At 42.2% G+C, this 22,239-nt stretch overlaps 2 protein-coding genes across 2 annotated transcripts in view; one reads left to right on the forward strand and one right to left on the reverse strand.

Annotated features, from left to right (window-relative positions):
* Positions 1 to 17,939: 17,939 nt before the first annotated feature.
* LOC145659177 (polymeric immunoglobulin receptor-like) lies at positions 17,940 to 19,611 on the reverse strand. The gene is made up of 3 exons (XM_081720320.1): positions 19,305 to 19,611; positions 18,887 to 19,195; positions 17,940 to 18,352 (listed from the first exon to the last, which is right to left on the reverse strand). Exons 1-3 carry the CDS (start codon positions 19,609 to 19,611, stop codon positions 17,940 to 17,942), a joined length of 1,029 nt encoding a protein of 342 aa, XP_081576446.1.
* A 1,234-nt stretch (positions 19,612 to 20,845) lies between these two features.
* The window catches only part of LOC145659178 (uncharacterized), a 34,457-nt gene continuing 33,063 nt past the window's right edge, over positions 20,846 to 22,239 (forward strand). Inside the window, exons 1-2 of the mRNA XM_081720321.1 lie at positions 20,846 to 20,872; positions 21,229 to 21,321. Of these exons, the coding sequence (XP_081576447.1) occupies positions 20,846 to 20,872; positions 21,229 to 21,321 (120 nt within the window). The remainder of the gene's footprint in view (positions 20,873 to 21,228; positions 21,322 to 22,239) is intronic.

Below are 22,239 nucleotides of genomic sequence, written 5' to 3' on the forward strand. Positions count from 1 at the left end.
ATCTACAGGTATGTATCAGTAACGTACCGATGGATAGACAGTGAGGGAAGCACATTGTAGGTATGTGACCTACAACCTTCACTTGTCTGTCTTTAAGTGCGTTTCCCCTAAGGCTGGATTTGAAGGCCCTGTTTTGGGTCTACACTGAACACCATCAGTCCATCCAACAGTCCATCATCTTAGCCATTCATCTCCCCACCTCTGCCCTGAAGTCATTCCCCTCAGTCCTAGCTTAGCTAGGTCCTCCCTCCTTGTTTGATCAATCTCCCTCTCTTTTTCTGTCTAGCTCTTTGTTTTTTCACATTGCACAAGAAACATTTGTGCGCAATTAGACACGCACGCACGCACAAACACTCACGCACACACACTCGTGCTCACACGCACACACTCGCGCGCACACACACACATGCACATGTGTACACACACACACATATGCTGTACTGACTCTGTAGTCTAACTCAGAGCATTTTAAATTTAAAAAATTCCATTGAGATTAAGCTGCAAAACCACATCTTTAATTTGAGAAATTAACATCAATAATGGATGAACTATACAGTAATAACTGCTCAGTTTGTTCTGAATCCTCTTATTTAACGGGACCATGAGTAACTGGCCCCATGGCTGCTTGTTTCTCAGCCAGCTGTTTGTCATTACGTTATTAGATCCTGCACTAGAGAGCTAGCAAAGGTCTAGAACAAACCCATTTAATACACAAAAAGGTCTGGAGTAAACGCCTTCACATCACTTAGAGTGTGGCCTCCTTACAGACTGTCTCGTAGGTGTAGTGATGGATGGAGAGAGAGTACCATCTCCCTCTCATTGACTGTAAACCTGGAATATATTTATGATGGCCAGTAACCTGAATTTCCAACACCCTAGACAATGCAGACTCAGTACGGTATGCTGCCTTCTCTATTCAATTGCCGTTAAGGGTTCTTATTGATGGGTTGGGATTATAGAATTATGGTGTATTAACAGATTATTGCTTCTGTGTGCTTTGGATGACATGCCCAAATCCACCTGAATATGTCAAAGCCAATCCAGGTGGTGTTTATATGAGTAAGGTTTATATGAGTAATCTTCGTCACTGCCCACTGGTTCTCTGGCAGCTCCAAGCGCAGACATGACGAGCGTGAAGAAGTGGGCGCCTTCGCCTCTCTGGGTCCTACACCTGTCCGCCAGGCTCTTCTCACACCCACGCGCTTCCAGTCAGTGGGGGCGGCCTCCCACGACCCCCGCCCACAGCACTTCTCGCGGACGTGCAATGCTGTGCACTTCCTGTGTCAAATGTATGGGTTCGGCGTGCCACTCTACAACGTGCGCTATCATACCAACACCAATGGCTTACTCTGTGTCAACTACAGCGTGCTGGTACCAGGGTTATCCGAATCGTTCTGCGGTGCTGCCGAAGTTCTCCCCTGCCCCAACAACAACAACATGGAGGAGGAGGCCCACCACACCGCTGCCGAACAGGTCCTCAAGGCCATGGGTCATGCCTAGAGTTACTGCTGTTACTTTTCAATTTGAATAAGCTTGGTTCATTTTGTTGTTTGAATTCTCATATTTACCGATGTTTTATGTTTTATGTTATGTTTTTTCTTAAGTTGTATAATGTTTTAATTATGCAGTAAGAGTTTCCAGTTTGTAAATGCTTTTTGTGGTTTTCGCATGTAGATGAGTTCACAATTTTGACTGTGTTGCACATTAAAAAAGAAAGTTGTTGGATACATTTCTCCCTCTTTTCCCACAGATATTAAAAATGTTCTCATTGACTGGGGGGGGTTACACCTGTTAAAGCGTAATACAGGTGTCCTAATGTGAGCTCGGGCAGGACAGAAACCTCCCATGGAGCAGAACAGTAAAAACTCGTTTAATTTTCATTTTCAGTAGGTATACAGACCGTGAAAGTGAGGCTTCTGGCTTTTTGGGTTTTAAGCAGGAAGTGTCAGAAAAGTTACCACAGGGATAACTGACTTGTGGCGGCCAAGCGTTCATAGCGACGTCGCTTTTTGATCCTTCGATGTCGGCTCTGCCCATCATTGTGAAGCAGAATTCACCAAGCGTTGGATTGTTCACTCACTAACAGGGAACGTGAGGTGGATTTAGACCGTCATGAGACAGGTTAGTTTTACCCTACTGATGATGTGGTGTTGCAACAGTAATCCTGCTCAGTATGAGAGGAACCGCAGGTTCAGACATTTGGTGCCTGTGGGATTATGACTGAACGCTTCCAAATCAGAATCCTCCCGGACCCCAGTGAGCAAAGACACGTGTGAACGGACCAGGGATTCAGCTGCAAAGCATGTTTGTGGAGAACCTGGTGCTAATTGACCTTAAATGACCTGATTCTGGGCCAGGTTCTTGTGAGTGGCAGAGCAGCTACGTTGCTGCGATCCATTGAAAATTAGCCCTTGATCCAATCTAAGAGGTTTAGCCCAAGGAGGGGGGCTTAAGTGTGGTCCCTAAAGGGTCGGCTGGTGCGCTGCAATCCTGGAGGTCTGGAGCTCCGGAATGTAGAGTGGGATATGGTGAGGAGTGTGTCCAGGTGAGTATGTGCTGTGCTGGGTATGAGTGATGGAGTGTAGCGCCCTGGAGGTATGGATGTTCCATAAGGGGAAATGATGCGGAGTGTGCCCAGGTGAGGATGCACTTAGTCAAAGCTTTCTCTCTCCTCCTGCCGTATACTCCCCAACTCGTTGCAGGGCCGACGTAGAGCATGTGGCCGCGCGTTTGCTTGCAGCGTCCAGTATTAGTATATCCTATACACACAAACCCCATTCAACCGCCCAGCACGGCTGTCAGAGGGGGTGTGTGACTGTCGATCTACAACAGGTGGTAGTAACACTGAAATAACTTTTTTAAAGCCAGAATTTACCGAATTTATTTTTCACATTACATTCTATATTACATAAAGTCATTTACTTCAGATCTCAAGGCAGAGTTGTAATGGCAAATAGTAAATTGTTAATACAGATTTTTTTTTTGTATTATTAATAGGTTAATAATATTAGTTTATTTGATCAAGTAGGCTAACGCTGGGTATTGTTAAAACCATCAACTACAATGTGTTTATTTACTTACCTTTATTTACATTCTGAGTGTAAAATCTCATATTTACGTAAACATTCACATAAAAGATTCACAATCTTTTCATCATGACTGGGCATACAGAGAAACTGCTTTCCCAACGCCTCAGTCCGGTGGGATTCCAGAGTTTAGAGCATGGACCCCTTCAGTGCACTGGTAGCCTTTACCAGAGCTGGGTTGAGCTCCGGTCCTGGTGACCAGAACAATTTAATCAAATGTGTTGTGTTTTTTGTTCCTCTCCAAGATGTTTCAGATGCCGATATTCAGATTTGAGTCTGAGCAAGTTGAGAAACCCACTATGAGGGTTTCTGGGTGCTCTGGAGGAGCATTCAGAAGTACTTGTGACTAGAGAAACACAGCCAATCACATAAACAAGAAATAATGTCAGTAATGTTTGCAGCAGGTGTTTCAAATGTGCCCAGACTCATATTCAAAAATATCCATGTTTCAACAGTTTGAAGGTGGCCATGATGCTAACAGTCTGGTGGAAATTCCACAAGATATCAAACTCCACACTCACACAAACTAGTCATTCTCCCATTTGGAACAATCCAGACTTTACCATGAACAAAAATATTAAACTTTACCTCTTGGATAGAAAAAGGCATTACACACCTTAAACATATTTATCATAAGACTTCTTTCATGTCACGCCCACAACTAGCCCCAAAATATGGTATAGAAAGCCCCTAGTTCCTACAATACCATCAGCTAAGATCACCTATGTGTTCAAAAATCAATTCCGATACCTACATCCATATCAGATTTTATAAACAAACATTCTTAATACAAAAAACCTATTATCTAAGATATAAAAAACAATAGTGAAATCAAATCTCACAGTTACTCTCCCATCGAGACAATGGGAGGAAGATTTATTACCAGCCCCCGATACCACAGTTTGGATTAAAATGTGTAATAATAATTACCACATGACAGCAACACTAACCTACAATGCATTCAGTACAAAATAATACAGAGTACATTATACTACACATTGGATGTTTAAAATTGGTTTCACAAGCTCAGCAATCTGTACATATTTTACTCAAAACACAGCTGACGATTACATTCACGCCACGTGGCAGAGCACACCTATCAAGCAATTTTGGCAAGTCATCATCACCAACATATCCCATGCTTTAAATAACCATAGCCATCCAACACCATCTTTATTTCTCCTAGGAGACATATCATCAACCAATATGACAGGATACTATGTATAACATTATTATATTGATATAATAAAAATATTATTGCAAAAAAACAACAAACAAAAAAAACATACTCATGAACTGGAAAACAAAAAATAATATTAGTGTCACCCAATAGAAAAATCTATTGATAGACTATATATCAATAGAATAATTCTATTAATTATTAATCAATAACAGAACCAATCATCTAGACTGGAGACCATTGATAAAATCCATACAGAGCCAATCCATAAACGATAAATATCACACTCTAATACGTGTACATATACAATCCAACATACATGTACTCGCACGTAACCATATATATATATATATATATATATATATATATATATATATATATATATATATATACATACATACATACATACATACATAAACACACACACACACACACACACACACACATATCATTCCTATAATGGTGGAGATGGCGAATACTTAAAAATATTCTATATACATTTTGCATTTTTCTGTTCATCTGTCTGTCTTTTTTTAATAATAAAGCTCTAAAGGTCCTCTAGGCTAGGTTTACATTCCAGGTGATTATTTTAGAATTCAAGGGGAGGAGCTGCAGGAGTTGGAAGAATGAATTAGGAAAAAATAAGTTATCAGAGCAATAGAGGAATGAAACCCACGCAAGAATCCTAGAGCCGATGGTTTACCTGCTGAATTTCATAAGGTGTGCGTTAGTGAAATTGCTGATCTTCTAGCTGATGTTTTTAATGAAGCATTAGATGGGGGGCAATTGCATGATTCATTTTATCATAGTGTGATATCATTAATATATAAAAAAAGGAGATCCTTGTAAGTTGGATAATTGGAGACAGGTCAGCCTATTAAACTTGGAGTACAAAATTTGTGCAAAAATAATTGTTAATAGGATGTCAGAAATATTGACTGATATCATAGAGTTGGAACAGATATGTGCGATAAGAGTAAGATACATGGGGGATAGTTTAGGAGTAATAAGGAGTTTGGTTATTGAAGGGTCTGAGAGGGATTTTTATATAATAGGACTGGATCAGAAAAAGGCCTTTGATTATATTTCTAGAGACTACTTATGGTGTAGATTGGAACATTATGGATTTCCAGAGAGGTTTGTAAATATGATTAAATTATTGTATAGTAAATCAAAAGTCCAAATTAATGTTAATGGTGTGTTAACTGAAGATTTTGAAATACATAGAGGGGTTAAACAAGGATGCCCATTGAGTGCTGCATTATATGTCATCGCTATTAGCCCACTATTATATAAAATTAAAAATGATCAGCAATTACAAGGTGTTCACATGTTAGGTATGGAAAGATGGAAAATATCTGCGTACGCAGATGATGTGACGCCTTATGTCAAGAATCAAAATGAGTTTCATATAGTTAAGAGGCACTTTGAAATGTATGAAGTTGTGGCTGGAGCAAAATTAAATGAAAGTAAAAGTGAAGGGGTATGGATAGGAGATGGGCAACCTGTACCAATAGATGTAGAAATAAAAACTGAAATTAAAATATTAGGTTTGATGGTAGTAAATGGTAGATATAGCGAACGGAATTGGGAGAAAAAGGAGTGTGAAATTAAACTAGAATTGGGAAAATGGAGGGTGTCAAACTATAAGACTAGAATACAGGAGGTTAAGACCTTTATTTTTTCGAAATTGTTGTTTTTGGCTACGGTTTTCCCTCCGGATGAGAAATGTATTAAGAGGTTGAATAAAATGTGTGTTCGTTTTATTTGGGGAAATAACAGAGAAGTGACAAAAAGGGAAATTATGTACAAGTCAAAAGATAAAGGCGGATTAGGGGGAGTTGAGTTAGCTCAGAAATTAGAAAATGCCTTTTGCAAAAATGTAATGAAAGCTATATTTCAGAAAGCAATTTGGGTAGGAGATGTAAATCAGTGGAAAGAAAAGAGGTAAGTCAAGGAAACATGCTCCTTATTTTAAATTACTATATGGAGATTTTTTGTTTAAATATAGGCAGCTTAATATTGATTGGAATAAGTCCCCAAATAAAATGATATATAAAACAATACAAGACTGTGATTTTGGGGGAATGTCAATTATAAGGGTCTGACAGTGACAGAATGTGAAACCTGTGTTAAAAATGTACAGTCTAAAAGTATCTTGGAAAATGTTCGAGATACTGCATGGCTTATATCTGTTGGAAGATTGCCTGTACGATGTAAAATTGCATAGCTGATGAAATGATAGAACATATATTACTGCAGTGCACAAGGACTATTGAAATTTGGGAGAAAATGAGAGGTATTGGGTTTAAATGGGATCGTAACAGGAAAAGTATTATGTATGGAGTGTTTAATGAGAATTTGACTGAGAATGTGAAGGACCTTTGTTGGATGATTGTTTGTGTGCCAAATTCGAAGATTTGGAAAACACGATGTAAGATGATTATTGAGCAATGTATAATACCTGCAGAAATAGTTTTTAAACAGATTGTGTGTGAGTTAAAAAGGTTGAAGACGTTTGATATGAGAGGAAAAATTCCCTGGACTCTTTTGGGCATATAAATGGATGTATACCTAATTTACAGATGTAAATTGTATTGTTAATTATTAATGTATAGAGTGAAGGTAGTCTGTGTCCTCTGGTAGATATTGTTTGTGAGGTTTTTGTGATGGAGTGTTTGTATTGAATTGAATTGAATTTTCTTAATAAAGTCAATTTAAAAATGGAGAAAGGCGGTCCTAGAAACATTATTTATTTACATGAGCTTTGAACGAGAGAGTGGGATCCATAACTCCAAGATCTTTAACCGTTAGATAAGATGTGATTGGGAGACCATTGAGGTTCATTGAGTAATTAGACAGTGGGGACCTAGCTAACTCTGGGCCTAATAGAAACACCTCTGAATGTCTCCGAATGTTAGAAATTAATTAAAAATACTAATGTCAATGTATTTACCACACATGCATTTAGGACATGTAATTTTTTCAATTATGCTTGCTACAGAATTAACAGTCAAACGTTCAGTGACTTTGCATGCAGAGTTGTAACTCTGCTTATTACTAGAACTGTGGCTAGAATCAAAATCAACGCTAGTGTCGTTCCTAAAGCCATTAGACTCCTGAACTCTGGCTAACTCCAATTCCAATTCAGATTCCAAAATGGGCACTTTTATACATGCTTATAGACAGTCACACACACACACACACACACACACACACACACACACACACACACACACACACACATACATACGTACATACATATCTATACACACACTCACACATTGTTTTGCATTGGACTAGTGCTGTACTAAACCAGCACTGTACTCTGAACTGTTCTGGCTGCTACCGGTGACTGCTATGTTCAGGGTAGCATATCACTGATTGCTATGCACAACTCGCTTTACATATGCCCAGTACTGTGTACTGTACTAAATTGCACTGTCTACTCATTTTGTATTTTGTATTTGTCCTGTCCTGTATTTATTATTGTTTATTTAATGTTTATTTAATGACATTTTGCAGTATATTGGACTGTTTGCACTTGTGTAGCATGTTGTCTGTTGCACTGTTGTTTTTATGTTGCACCATGGTCCTGGAGGAACATTGTCTTGTTTTTTTTGTGTACTTGTATATAGCTGAAATGACAATAAAACCTCTTGAACTTGAACTTTTTAACAAAATGTTTAATTAATAAAATATTTTATTGTTTAATCCTTTAATGAACCATCTTGTTCTTCAGGTCAGTGAAGACCTGCCAAAAATACTGCGGGTCATTGTTAATCTGCAGCATCTTGCCACTCATGCGGTTAGCAATGTCCAGGGATCGGGCCCAGAAGGCCCCTTTGTTTTCCTCCACCAGGAAAGCTTTGGCTGGGTAGCTGATCTCCTCACACAAGTAGGAGCAAGACACATACAAGCATGTGAGCAGCACGGCCTGCAACTCCTCCTTGGTGGCCACCTCAGCTGAAATTATGTCACGGCACAGCATGTAGAGAAAGACCATGGTGCTTGGAATGAGGAAGCTTTGCTCCTGCCATTCTGTCAGTGTCACGTAGCGGTCCACAATGCGCAGCCACTGCACAGGCTCGTCAGCAGTCAGGTCCTTCAGCAGGCAGCAACGCCGGCACAAGAACACACGCAGGCATGTGAGCAGCTCGTTGGTGGAGGACTGCATGAGCAGTCTAGGCATGCTTTCAGTACTGGCCTGGCCCAGCCTTTCAGGCTTACTCGCAGTGGGGGACTGGGTTAAAGAAACATCACAAAAGACAGTTCACAACTGAAACCGGATTATGAGTGATAACAGTGGGCTCCATTTAAACTCAACCCAAATTATCCCAGTGATTCCAGACTAGATCTTTTTTTTTGGTACAATCAAAAAGAATTGTGGTACAGCATTAAACAGATTTAGCCCCAGTATTTATAAATTGCTTCTTTGACACACTTACCATCGCTCGACCCAAGATAAATAGATGGTGTCCTGATAATGGAGGAAGACCCATGGATGGTGTCATCTGAACTGACTGACAGGTAACTTTTTTCTCACCATTGTAAGCAGTCTACAGTGCTTCAATCTCCTATGAAAATGAAAACAAGGAGTTAACCAGGATCTCACAAGTGCACAAAGCCATTCTTTTAAAACATAACATGAAAGTGCTAGCTAGCTGCAATGATAGTGTGTGTGTGTGTGTGTGTGTGTGTGTGTGTGTGTGTGTGTGTGTGTGTTTGAGAGAGAGTGAGTAATATATCCACTTTACCCTAAGCTGATGCAGGTTTTTCATCAGTCCCTCCATTCTTTGAAAGATTCCATCCACATTTTTTATCATGCGCTGCCGTATGATTGCTCGTGATTGGCAGGGCCTCGTTTCATGCCTCAGCATCTCCAGGTGTGAACGGCCTTTTGGTGACTGGCAAGGCATCTCCTGCCCTTCTTGCTGTGAGGACAATGATGTCACTTTCTGCTTCTGACTGGCAGCCTCTAAAGGATCCAAGGATCCAAGGATCAACAGTCTTAGTGTCCTGACTGGCAGAACACAAAGGGTGCAAAAAAGTTGGTAAATATCTGAGCCTGCTAAAATTCTATTTACAAAAACACCACCACCACCAGAAATATACTGTTTAACTATCATAGTGCAACAATGACTGTGTAATGGAGTGTAACAAATTCTTACCATCTTGAAAAGCAGCATCAGCCACTTTAGCTTGTCCTCCCACATAACCCTGCCCACCAGTATGCATGTAGGCTTCTGATTGGTCAGTTGGGATAGTAGGTGTGAGTACATTTTCATCTTCACTCTGTGAATCTCTCTCTATAGAACCAGACTCTTCTGTTAGGGAGCCATCTAGGGACCAAAGGCATCAGCCATAAGTACCAAAGAGAGCAAATCCTATGACATTGTATACAAACAAAAACAAACATGGGCTTACCTAGACGACCGACATGATTACCATGCAACCGTAGAACCGCAGACCTAGAGGAGATGTCAGGAGTCCAATCATTGTAAGTGCATCTTTGAAATTCTGCCTTCTCTTAACAGCATTACAGCAGCATTAGAAAACTTTAAAAATCCTGAGTACTTACGGAGCTGTTGATCCTTGCTCGGTGGCTTCAATGCCTCCAGAGGCCGAGGAGATGGTCTTTTCTAACAGGTTCTTCCATCTGTGGAAACATCGCTAAAGCCATCAGGTCCCAATTTCTACAACAGCACAATGTTGTTAAAATCATCTGAACATAAATGGCCTGACACCATAAATGTTATCACAAAACAGACACAGCAGTGCTGACTGGTTGACCTTGATGAGAAGATGGTGGGTCAGAGAGAGACAAAAAAACAAACTCACGTGTTTTTCTCAGAGGAAGTCCCAGCCACCAGCTCGTATATCTGTCTCTCTGATGTACTGATCACATACAAGGCCTTGTTATCTGATAGAGAAGAGCAGGCTGTCAAACAATGTATTCAAACTAACCCAAATGCAATTTGTAACTGGCTTCTTAATTTTTTAAAAATAAAATAAAGACTTAGTTATTCCAGACCCATTCATCTATTCTGGCTATTCATAGCTGTAAGAATAACTACAAATATACCTGTAGCCACAGATCTGACAAGAGATGAATCCAAGCGAACAACGGGGCAAAAGGGGGTTTTGAGGTCCGTGTTCCTACCCCAAACCCCACCCAGTGAGCGCGCAGGACATCGCAAGATCAAACGGTCACCTGAACCCCTTTGGAGTAGCACCAACAGGTCTGAGAGAAGCAGAGCATGAATGTCTGAAACACACACACACACACACACACACACACAGAGTGAGAATGGACCTGTCAAGTAATCATTTGCAAGAGGAAAAACAAAAATGTGATTTGTTCAGCTGTGATGATCTCTTACCTATAGCTTTATCTTTACTAACTTTCCAAGTCAACGGTCCTTCGTGGATCATTTTTTTAGTGGTCAGGTCCAGATTCTACATAGAAAAAGAATATAGTTAATAATTCATACTCTGGATCAGGTGCTCCAAGACCAGAGAAGCTGTTTGGAAGGCAGATGGTGGATACATAGTAAGGCCGTACCTTGAACTGAGCAGCGACAGGACTGGCCTGCCTCTCCAGAGGGGACAAATCTAGCCTGCGCTGATAACGGCTGAGCAGTCGCCGGTGCTCCGTCTCCCTGACGACCTCATTGACAGCTCGTAGTATCCCACGGCAGCACGCCTGTGCCCTCACCAATGTCTGCAGGTCTGGAGAACCAGCTGTTGTGGGGGCACATACTAGTGTTAATCCAGGAGAAAGGGTGTGTGTGCTTGCCTCCTTGGTAAACTGGTATGTGTGTGTATACTGAAGTGTTTTCATGGTTCAATACATTGTGTGTGAGTGTTTCTATACATGCCTTCTGTGTGTCTGATGATGTTATCCAGCAGCAAGGGGTATTTGGTGAGTCTCTGCATCTCAGACACTAGAAGGTCCTTTAATTGTAGTCGGCGGCAGTGAGGGCTGGCTTCACATTCCTAACACACACACACACACACACGAATGAGCCAAGGACATCTAAGTCCAAATGTGGATTCTGTTGACTGCAACACCAATTTATACCTAAAACAGCATCACTAGAAGTTATGTGCTGCAATAAAAGTCAAATATAAAAGACTGGATAGTCTCCAATTCAAAGTATGGGTCAACCAATTCACAACCCAGCCCACTAACAAATATGGCAGAAGCTCTAGTGTTTGTAGGTTTGTCCAAAGGCTTTATACCTCTAAAAAGTGTTACCTGTATAAGGTGCGCGAAACGCGGGTCTTTGCATTTATTTTTAATGAGCTCCAGTGCCTGACTCTGCTGACTGCACAGGTGAGACACCTGCTCCTGGAACTCCTCTCCTGCAGCGTCTTCAAACTATCACGCACACACACAAACACATGAGCTACTGACATATCAAGTAAAGCAACAAGTATATCCCACACTACACAGAACAACCCCTTCATTTTAGACAGCACCAAAAGATGATGTGAACTAGAAAGGGAGTAACACTAGCCAGCTCTCACTCTAGACACCATGATGTCTCCGATGCCTTGAACTATAGAAGAGTCCCTCAGCCTCTTCATGGACTCACACAGATTCGCTGAAACACAAATGCAACACCACAAAACAGAATCTGTTTAAGCGAGCCAGTGTATATGTGGTTTGTTAGAAAGTTGTGTCAGTGGGCAACAGAACTCTACTTGTGTCATGAAGGCCACCGCAGAAACAACATGTACAGCCTCCAGTCCATACCTGCTCACAGTAATGGCATGGTGCCGATAGCTGATATTGTTCTGTCATTAAATTCTCAGTTTGGGTGGGTTTTACACTTCTTTAATCTTGATTATGATTTAGACACCAAGTAGGCTTCAGAAATTTAGGTTTGAAAACACATTAAGACAAATGGAGCGGATTTGCACGCACACACACACGCTCGCACACAGAGAGACTGACCATGTAGACTGTAGACCTGGGGCAGGTTGGGGAAGATACAGGAAAGTTCTTCGACGGTCAAAAGGTTCCTCATCTTCTGGAAGAACACCTGATCGAGAACCCTGAGAGTCCGCAAGTGAGATGCTTCCGTTGTGAACAGCTCTGAGGAAGAGGATATAGCAAAGTCACTACAATTTCTTACAAACGTTACACAATTCAGAATTCCACATTTTCATGAGTCAAGATAGAATTATCATATGTGCATAATAAATAGAATACTGTATGTTCAAAAGATTTAGTAGCTATTTAGTTTAAGTTAGATCAGTAAATAATTTTTTTCATTTTACATGTTAACTGTGTACTGGGAGTTGTCTTTTATAGTCAGTTGCTGTGCACCACATTTGCTGTTTTACCATATATGACAGCCTGCCGTTCGATCTCCCGGGAGCCGAGAGAGGCGAGTGTGTGCGGCTCCACTGTCTCCTGCCAGTTCTGACAGTGGACCGTGTCCTCTTCCAAAGGAGGTGCATCAGGCAACAACGCCATTGGTGTATCCACACTCCTACAGGAAGGGAAGGAGGCATGGGGAAAGAGAGAAAGAGAGACAGAGCTTCAGCAGCAACTTACTAAGATAAATCAAGGTGACGGATATGGATGTTAAAGAACTGGACGGCAGGTGTGCATGTGTGCTCATTAGCATCAGACTAATGAGGTGTATATAGTTATAATTACATCTCAGTCATGCTCATGGATCTCTGCGTCCTGGTGCAAGGCGGTGACATACCTGTCCAGAGTAGATGCTGGAGGCCGGACATTCATGGCTCAGGAACCTCAGCAGCTCTTCCACTAGTGTGTCTACTGAAATATCTTTAATGTTGGATGATCTCTTTAGTGTTCGTTTCAGTATCTGTTCAGTCAGCTGAAGAACACCTTTTCTGAACGGGTTATCAGACGCAACAATGGTCCTTAAAAATTCCACATTACCTATTATGATGTAATAAACCGAGGTGTGAGAGCTGCAGTAGTGATCTAAGCCAGTTAGCTAGCTAGCTATGTTCTTGTCCAGACACTTTAATGCCTCATGGCTGGTGCAATGACACAATATTCAACATTTCCTTCTGATTCTACTTTTAATTCTGTGACATTAGCTAAGCAACTATAAAGCTACTCTTGTCCAAAAATGCCAGTGTCGTTAGACGTATCAAAACGTATCAAACATAGCTTTAGCTAGGCTAGCTAATCAGACCTTCTATGAAACAATCACAACTTAGTAAATTCATAGTTGTTAATCACAGTAAAGTGTTTTTTCTTTTTGTTGTTTAAAAAGAGTTACCTTGTTACCTTGCTAGCTAACAGTTAGCTAGTAACAATGCCTTCAAAAGTAGTTCTCCACTGATACAAGATACCTAAGAGAAGTTTGGCTCGGAATGTGACTGATTGAAAAACAAAAATACATCACAAATAGCGTTATGCAATAATACCTAAAGTGCATGCATCAAATACAAACAGTCCCCAATGCAAACCTCTTTTACAAGGCAGCTATTTAGCATCTGCTACTTCTGCAAAACAAACCCAGTCTTGCATGTTAGTGTTAGCTATCCAGCTAGCTAGGCATTGCTCCAGGACAGGTTTTAGTATAGCCAAAATAATTTGATTGCCTGTTAATTTTTCTAAAAAGTTGATGTAGAGATGTGACGTTTTACTAAGCGTGCCCTGATAAAAAGCTAATAAAATAGCTAAGGGCCAGATTCTGTTATATCATTAGTTAGTGTCGTGTCCGTTGATGCAGGAAAGAAAAGACAGGAAACAGTGCGTTACCCTGTGGCCTTTTATTAATGCAGAGCTCTGGAGATGTCACTTCACAACACAGTGCGAGTGAGATCTAAAGCATAACTTTGCAACAGACAGACTTATATTTCTCTCGCCTTGTGCCACTTCTGCTTTTGTGTTTTTCCATCTCAGCCGTCACCTCTGTTTGACCGTCTCGTACACGTCTTCTTGCATAATCACACATATGCACGTCTAGGGCATTTCCTGTTATGTCTGGACATACAGTAATTATTTTATTTATTCAAGCATTAGTCCTATTCCATTCTGCACATTATTCTCTACTAGTGTAAGCTTAGCATTCATTTAATTTCTGAAACTCCACAATTCCCCCTTTTGATCTCTACAAAGAGATCACCAATCACACTCCTTTATTCTGGCATCTCCTGTCTCTACGTCCCTTTCCCCCTGTATCAGTGGCATCATCGTGGTACCCTCATGCACATCTTTCCTTTCTATCATAGCTGAGATTAGTCTAACCATTAACGCCCTAATACATGGAATACAGCAGCACCCGCATGTCACAGCAATTCCCGTGAATGTGGCTAATGAAACCATCAATGACACAATTAAGTCTTTCCACTGACCGAACCGGCTCACCATCCAGGATTCCAACTGGTTGTTTATGCCTGAATTCTCATGCATTTCCTCTGATAGGGTCTTCAAACCATCCAATGCTCTACTAACTGACCCATCCGGAGCGGTATTATTAGCAATGAATGTACAACACACATCCTCAAGCATAGCGCAGACACCCCCCTTTTCCGCCAACAACATGTCTAATGCCATACGATTTTGCACCGCCGTCAGTGAGGTTGGTCCCAGCTGATCTCTAAGTCCTTCCACTGCATCCCTAGTCAGGTTGGCTAGCCTGAGGACATTATAATGTACATAGTTAATCCGATCCACATTTTTATTTGGAGTAATGGGGAATAATGCAGAAAGTATCGGAATATTCTCAAATCCCCCTGCTATCTGGTCTGCTAACTTATATCTGTCCGGAACTCCGCGAGGTATTCCTATTGCATCTATGTATGTGGGGGTATTCCTTGTTAAATCAAAATGGTATGCCTCTCGCTACTGTCTTGCTGCATCAGTTACCGGGTCCCTGTGTAGTTTTTTGCCTATCAGTAATAAAGGAGCTGCTAACCTGACCATGGCGCATGTCCCCTCCGAGTTCTCTGGCATGTTAACAACCAAAGTCATCCTTCCACAATAATCATACAATCCTGCTCGTGCCCATGAACCCACAGACTCGTTCCCAGTGACCGTGCGGTTACACCATTCCGCCGGGATGTGCCCCAAGTGTACTTGAGGTGTGCTTGAACTTCTAACGAAGCACGTGTAGTTCCCCTCCCCCTTTTCGGGTGAAAATAGTCCTGTCCTGGTTCTGTTACTGATGGGGGGGAAAATAATGCTCAAAGTGTCACAATTCTTAGGGTTTCTTTCCTTAGTCAGGCCAATCATGCACGCATAACCCTTGGGGTCTTTTTGTGGGAATAGGGGTGCCGGGGTGGTTATAAGTCTGGGTCTTGCGGCTGCACATGCTACACATCCACCAATCTCTACCCCCATTCTTCTTCACCGTCTTGTTGTTAATGTTTTAATCCTTTCCTACTGCCATGCTATTATTTAACCCAAGCGTGACCAAACTGTAAATGGAAACACACAACACAATACACCAACAAATAATCAAACAACACAATTGTCCAGAAGTCATCACTGGTGTTCTGTTCTTCTTACTTCGGGGTCTAAGGGTGGACTACCTTGACCCTTTTGCTCCCGGGGATTATTCTGCCCCTTCCGGGTCAGGTGAGTTAGGTGATGTTTCAGCAAGGTCCCTCGCTGTCTCTTGCAGACTCCTCTGCGGTGACTCTGCGGCGGCGCACTGGCTCAGATGAAACCACGTTTCCCCTTTACCCTTCAGGCGTACGGCGTGGCTGGTTCTTTCTGTCACCTGGAATGGACCTGTCCACCTCGGCTCACTCCATTTTCTCTTGATGACTCTCAGCAGCCCCCAGTCCGTAACGGGTATCGTCTGTGTTTGTCTGCTCCCCGTCCGGTCCCCCTCCTGTGTGGAGAAAGCTGAAACGATACTTTGCAATTCATTAAAGTATGATGTGTGTGTGAGATGTTTTTCTTTTCTCATTTATTGCCAAAGGTAAGGCATCAACCCAATTTAATTTTGTCTGTGCACAGATTTTGGCCACTTTGTTTTTCGCATTTAGATTCATCCTTTCCACCTTACCTTGAGACTGAGGATGATACACTGCCCCAAATGAATGTTTCAGACCCAGCATTTTCTCTAACTCCTGCAAATTGCGCGCTGTAAAATGAGTGCCATTATCTGATCTCACCTTTCTCTGAAACCCATGGTGAGGAATGTACTGGTTCACCAGGAACTTTACCACTGAAGCACTGTCTTCCCGTTTTGTTGGCCACGCTTCCGGCCACCCTGTGTAGTTGTCTACGCACATCAATTCGTACGTGTACCCCTGTGCTGAGTCCACCATGTCTGTGTAGTCAATTACTATCTCTTCCCTTGGTGTTAATGACAACGGATACTTACCGGGTGCCACCTTAATTGTAGGTTTGGGATTGTACTGTTGACATACTCTACATGTCCCCTGCACTCTATGATAGCTACTCTTTCTGGTCCCTGCAAGGCCTTTGCCAGCTCCCTCATTTCTGCCTCATGTTTAATTGGTTTGTTTCCCGCTGTCCTAAACCCTGCTCTCATCCATTGTCTTAGCTCCACATGTGCTGCCCCTACCGTGTAAGCAGAGTCAGTATAAATATTCACTTCCTTACCCTTTGCTAACTTCAAGGCCTCCACTACTGCCATTACCTCAGCTCGCTGTGCTGATTGCTAACCTTTCAGCCTTTCTGCTTTCACCGTCCAAAATTCATCTACTTCTCCCTGTGTTTCTGCCACCACTGCATACCCTGCTTTTATATCCCCATCTGGTCCTCTAAATCCACACCCATCAGTGAACATGTTCCCTGCTCCTGGAATTGGTTCTCCTTCTAGGTCTGGTCTCACCTTCTCCTGCTTTTTGACTTCCTGTTCGCACTGATGAGGCTCTCCTCCTCCCATCATGTCTGCCATGTTGATTCCTTCATGTGTGTATGTGATGTGTGGTGCTTCCAAAATTTTGCTGATCCTCTGTTGCCTTAGTGCTGTCAAGGTGAAGGCTTGTGAGTTCACGTATGCTATTACACTGTGTGTGGTTAGTACCGTGATTGGATGTCCCATTACCAGATGCGTTGTTTTCTGTATGGCTTTAGCCACTCCTGCTGCATGTTGGGTGTCTTTTTTCCATGTTGTCAAGCTGTGTGCTCACATGCATGAGTACTTGTCTCTCTCCCCCTTTTCTTAGCTCACAATCTGATTTAAGTTTTCCAGTGCAAAATACAATCCTTGCTGTCGCGTAGGAGCCCAAACCAGGCGAAACTCTCTCTCCTGGGGGCTACGTGTGGACATACAAGCCGACAGCAGGGCCCAAACTTCGGGAATTAAACCTTAACAAGCTTGCCTGTCTAGCTAACTCAACCAGCGAGTAGGCTTAGTTAAAATAACAGCTTTAGTGAGCAAGGCTCCGATGAAAAACGCAAGTTATGATGGCCATTCACACTCCAGACACATTTTTTCGTAACTCAACAACGACTCCTAAGTTCTTTCAAACTTCTCAGTAAGGAATTCAAATCTGAAAAAGTACGTTCAAGAATAGTTTTGAGATGTCATTCACCATCAGGTGTTGGAGCAGACCCTGGTGACCCTGCCAGACCCCGGCAGAGCAGACCTCGGTGCCGCTGCCTTTTTACCTCCCCGAGACTTAGGCATAGGTCCTCGCCCTAGGGGGAGGAATGTCCTCCTCTGTTGATGATGCCATCTCTCCACCAGTCACCCAGGGCTGCTTGCTGACTCCAGAGCGCCTAGATTCCCCTGAGGTACCTCCTCCACCTCCATCGACGGGTCCTCCTCATGATCCGACCCCAAGTCTGACTCTAGGGTGACGTTACGGCACTCCCCTCGCTCGCCATACTCCGCATATCCCTCTGTAAGGTCCATGTAGGACTCTGCGGATTCCACCTCCAAGTACCTGTCCTCATAAATAGGTAGGTCTCCGTAGTACCCAGCAGGTCCCTGCTCTGTTGTGATCCCATGGAGCGAAGACAGGATGAGTGATGGCCTCACCCTGGTACAGGAAAAGTCCGCGGTGTCCGACTCCGAGGACTGGAAATAGTTATACCAGTCATTATGGTCAGACGTAATCCCGTGTGACTCCTCCACCTCTGCCCCCAGACCACGCTCTTCTGCAGCAGGAGTCAGGAGGGTACCCAAGAGCACGGAGGGATTGCAGGCACTATTTGGGGAAGTGCGTCTTTTCCCCTTCTTCCCCTTCTTCTTGCCCTTCCCAGGCATCCTTCTTTGGTTGGTGTTTCTGTGATGATTCGAGGCTAACAGTATGTGGAGTAGGGGCACGTTCAAACACACATTTTTATTTAACACAGACGACACATCTAACACCGCACACCTCACTAAACACCGTTCAAACACCAACAACACGTACTACAACACAAGAGACATATATACACACACACGAGGATTACACATAATACAGAACAGGTGGACGACACGAAAGGGCGCGGCGACATGGACGAACACACACACGTACACACCAAGACGTTTGAGGAGGGGCGGGGCTGCAACGTGACATAACCAAATCTAATAAGGCACCCTATGCATAGTTTTTTTTTCTTTCTTTAATCACTGTTGTCATCTTTTAAAGGTTAAACAACATTAATAATTTTTACACCATTTAATTGATTAGATACAAAACAATATACCTGCAAGTGCATCAGTGACGTCAAAGTGAACAGGAACTTCTAGACCTCCAGTGGAGCACCAGTACCAGCCAGCATCAGTCTTCTTCAGTCCAGTCATCAACACCGTGAAGGTGCCTTTCCCATCATCACTGATCTGCACTGCTGAATTCTGGGATGTGTTGGTCCTCCCCACTGTGTAGCAGGTCCAGTCTATAGATCTGCACCACTTCTTCGCCTCTTTCTTATATGCAGCGCTGTAGAGACACTGGACACTGACGCTGCTCCCCTCCTCTCCACTCACTCTGCTCTTGGTCACAGACACAGCAGGAGCTGGAAACAAAGAAAGGCACTTTTGTATGAATATGTATGGATGAAATATATGCAATATGAGAAATGTCACTAAACTGAATATTCAATATTCATAAAGAATTTGTAATACCTGATTTCACAGTGATATATAGCTGTGTTTTGACATCTGGTTGAAACATTCCTGAAATCTCCACTGCACACCAATATGCTCCAGTGTTTCTCTCCTGTAGATCCCTCACAGTGACAGTAAAGAGACTCTGAGCTGGGTTATCAGTTACTGTCACTTTCTTGTTTGTATTGTTGGCATATGCCATAATCGTGCAGTAATTGAATGCTGTTACACGCTCACAGCACCAGTATTTCTTATGTTGTTTATATTTCAGATGTTGACAGATGCTCCACTCTGAAGACTTAACTGCCTCTGTGACCAATTCCATTTCTCAGTGCCTGCATATACAACCCAGCACCACTGTTACTGGAACACAAGAATTCTTGTTTCTGCTAAGGAATTAAAAAATGCTACATATGAAAAAAAAAAAAAAAAAAACTAACAATGTATATATTGTAGTATTGCATAGAAAATAACTTACATCAAATGATGAAAACGAAAATGAAATGCCAATTCATGTTGAATAAAGTGAGAAGCTTATTTGAGAAGCCTCCTCACATATCTTTAGTCTTGTTGCCACTGTGGTTGAAGCAATCCAAACAGTTCCTGTTTGCTAAGTTTAAAGTCATGCTGTCACAGTGCGCTGGGCGCCCAGCAAGAGGGACAGGCCCACTGTAGTGGTTTGACACACTAATCAGTCCCATTAAATCATCTCAAATATTGAAATCACAATCTTTCATTTTTAACAAAGAAAGTAACATTAATGATTTGATCCCTGAAAGATTTAAATTACAGTCATTTGTTTGAGGATATTGGCAACAAGCACAATCTGAATGATATCAAGACAGACAACTTGGTGAGAATAAATGATAAATTTATTAATGCAACTACTCTAAATCACAAACAATAGCATAAACAATCTGTATATTTACAGAAAAACAAGCTAAAATATAGCGAGCATGTGTTTATGTGTGTGAGTGTGTAAAAGGAGAGGAGAGCGAATGCTTTCATGCAGGTCGGTACACGCTCGCGAGAGCGAGAAGGAGGCGGACATGCTATTGTGCCAGCAATAAAATGGTGCAGAATTTAAACAGCAATGTGACTGTATGTTAATGAGCTCAGCTGGCTTGTTCTCACGTGATGTTAGAACAAAGGGTAATGGCAGGTTTACTAACTGAACAATAAGGTCAATGTGTCTGTGCCTATTGAAGTGACATGATGATACCTATGTTTGCTAGTAAAAAGCAAGACATAGAGAGATTGTATGCAAAGAGGAAAAAGAACTTCCAGTCTGTACAAATATTACTTAAGATTATCCAAACAAAATGGTATGTACACCAAGCCCAAATACTTTCAAGAAAGTACTAGGATCTTGATTAAACTTTACTGTTTAATTCAAGCAGTGGCAGCTGTTACTTGAGTTACTTGAGTTATAATCAGAAGGTTGCTGGATCAAGCTCCACTGTTGGGCATCGGAGCAAGGCCCTCAATTGCTCAAGTTGTACTCAGTTGCTTTGGATAAAAGCGTCAGCTAAATGTAACCTATATACTTTTGCCCAGATATGCCCGACTATAAACTATGCCCAGATGTAAAAGTCTCACATGTTGATGATTTTTGATGATTATCTCAGTTGGTCATCCTCACTCAGTTTGTCTACAATTAGGAGGGAATTTCCACCCCTGGTTTCTTGTTGATAAAATGTGACGTCGTCAAGGTATGCTGGGAATATGAGTTCCATCCGCAGTTTAACAAGAGGGAACTGACCGCATTTGCAAGCTTGCTTGAAGAAATTTGGTGAACCTGTTGCTGTGGTAATGTTGATCAGATTTCTGTCTGTAAGCGTGTGTGTATGTGTTTCCTTTCTCTAGGTGTATCTCAGAATCCAGATCCGGTGCCAGGTTTCCTCACCTTTTCTGAACTTGACTCTGCTCTGTTCCTCCCCAGGTCTACCTGCCTGCTGGCCACTCCTGGCCACTCCTATATAAAGGCCCCTCCCGAAGGCAGAAGAGGAGGGAGGCAGTGAGGCTGTTGGAGGCAGTGAGGCAGCGGCGGCAGCGGGGGTGGCGGCAGTGGCAGCTAGTTCAGCAGTCGGTTTTGGCTTGTTTGTAATTGTATCATTTGTGTGTATGACCTTCTTTTCCCTGCTTGGACCTCAATTTTCTTTCGCTGGTGTGTGTCTTATTTATTGTTTTGGCCTGGGTCACTTCAGAAGAAATTGCACCAGTGTGTTTATTTGTAACTTCTGTATTATACAACAATACACTAAAAAGAGTCTACCATTTGTGCTTATGTTTCTTTCTGTTACTCTTTAACAGTTGCATGTTCCATTCCTTTAGCCGTTTATCATTCTTTTTCCTTGGTACGGTGCCATAGCCTAGACGGGGTGGTAACAAGACGTTAGTCTAGATTCCACCATCTCTTGGATCAATTAAATGGAGAAATATGATTCTCAGCTGTTTGCTGTTAACTGTCCACATGGTGCTGAGTGAAGAAAGTATCTGAGAGAGAGATGACAAAGCCCCTCTTTTAGGTCTAACCTTGATGGAGGAAAAACCAGGGAGAGAGTAAAGGTCTGTTGATCAGGGTATTTAAGACACCTGAATTCCACCTGCTTTTAGGCACACCCTCTTTCTTCCATTTGATGCAAGTTTGCTCAATGCGGTGATGATGGTGCTGCTATCTGCTGGATTGGCATGGTACCTAAATTTCCCCCCTTGGTCTTCAGGCTGGGGCTGATGTCATAGTCCTGAAGAGCACAAACGGTTATCCATGCAGTCCAGGTTTACTGTAATATCCACTTGCAGGTGATCAATTCCACAAGTCAACTTGTCCATCCGGTTCATAGTGTAATCCTTGAGATGTCCTGACATCATGATTACATATGTGCAGCTCTTTGGTAGTAACCAAGGCTGATTAACCAAACTACCTAAAGCAATGTAAGTGTACTATTGTAAG

This window comes from Electrophorus electricus, chromosome 9 (genome assembly GCF_041902795.1).
Source record: "Electrophorus electricus isolate QZ-2024a chromosome 9, ASM4190279v1, whole genome shotgun sequence".
NCBI classification, from domain to species: Eukaryota; Metazoa; Chordata; class Actinopteri; order Gymnotiformes; family Gymnotidae; genus Electrophorus; species Electrophorus electricus.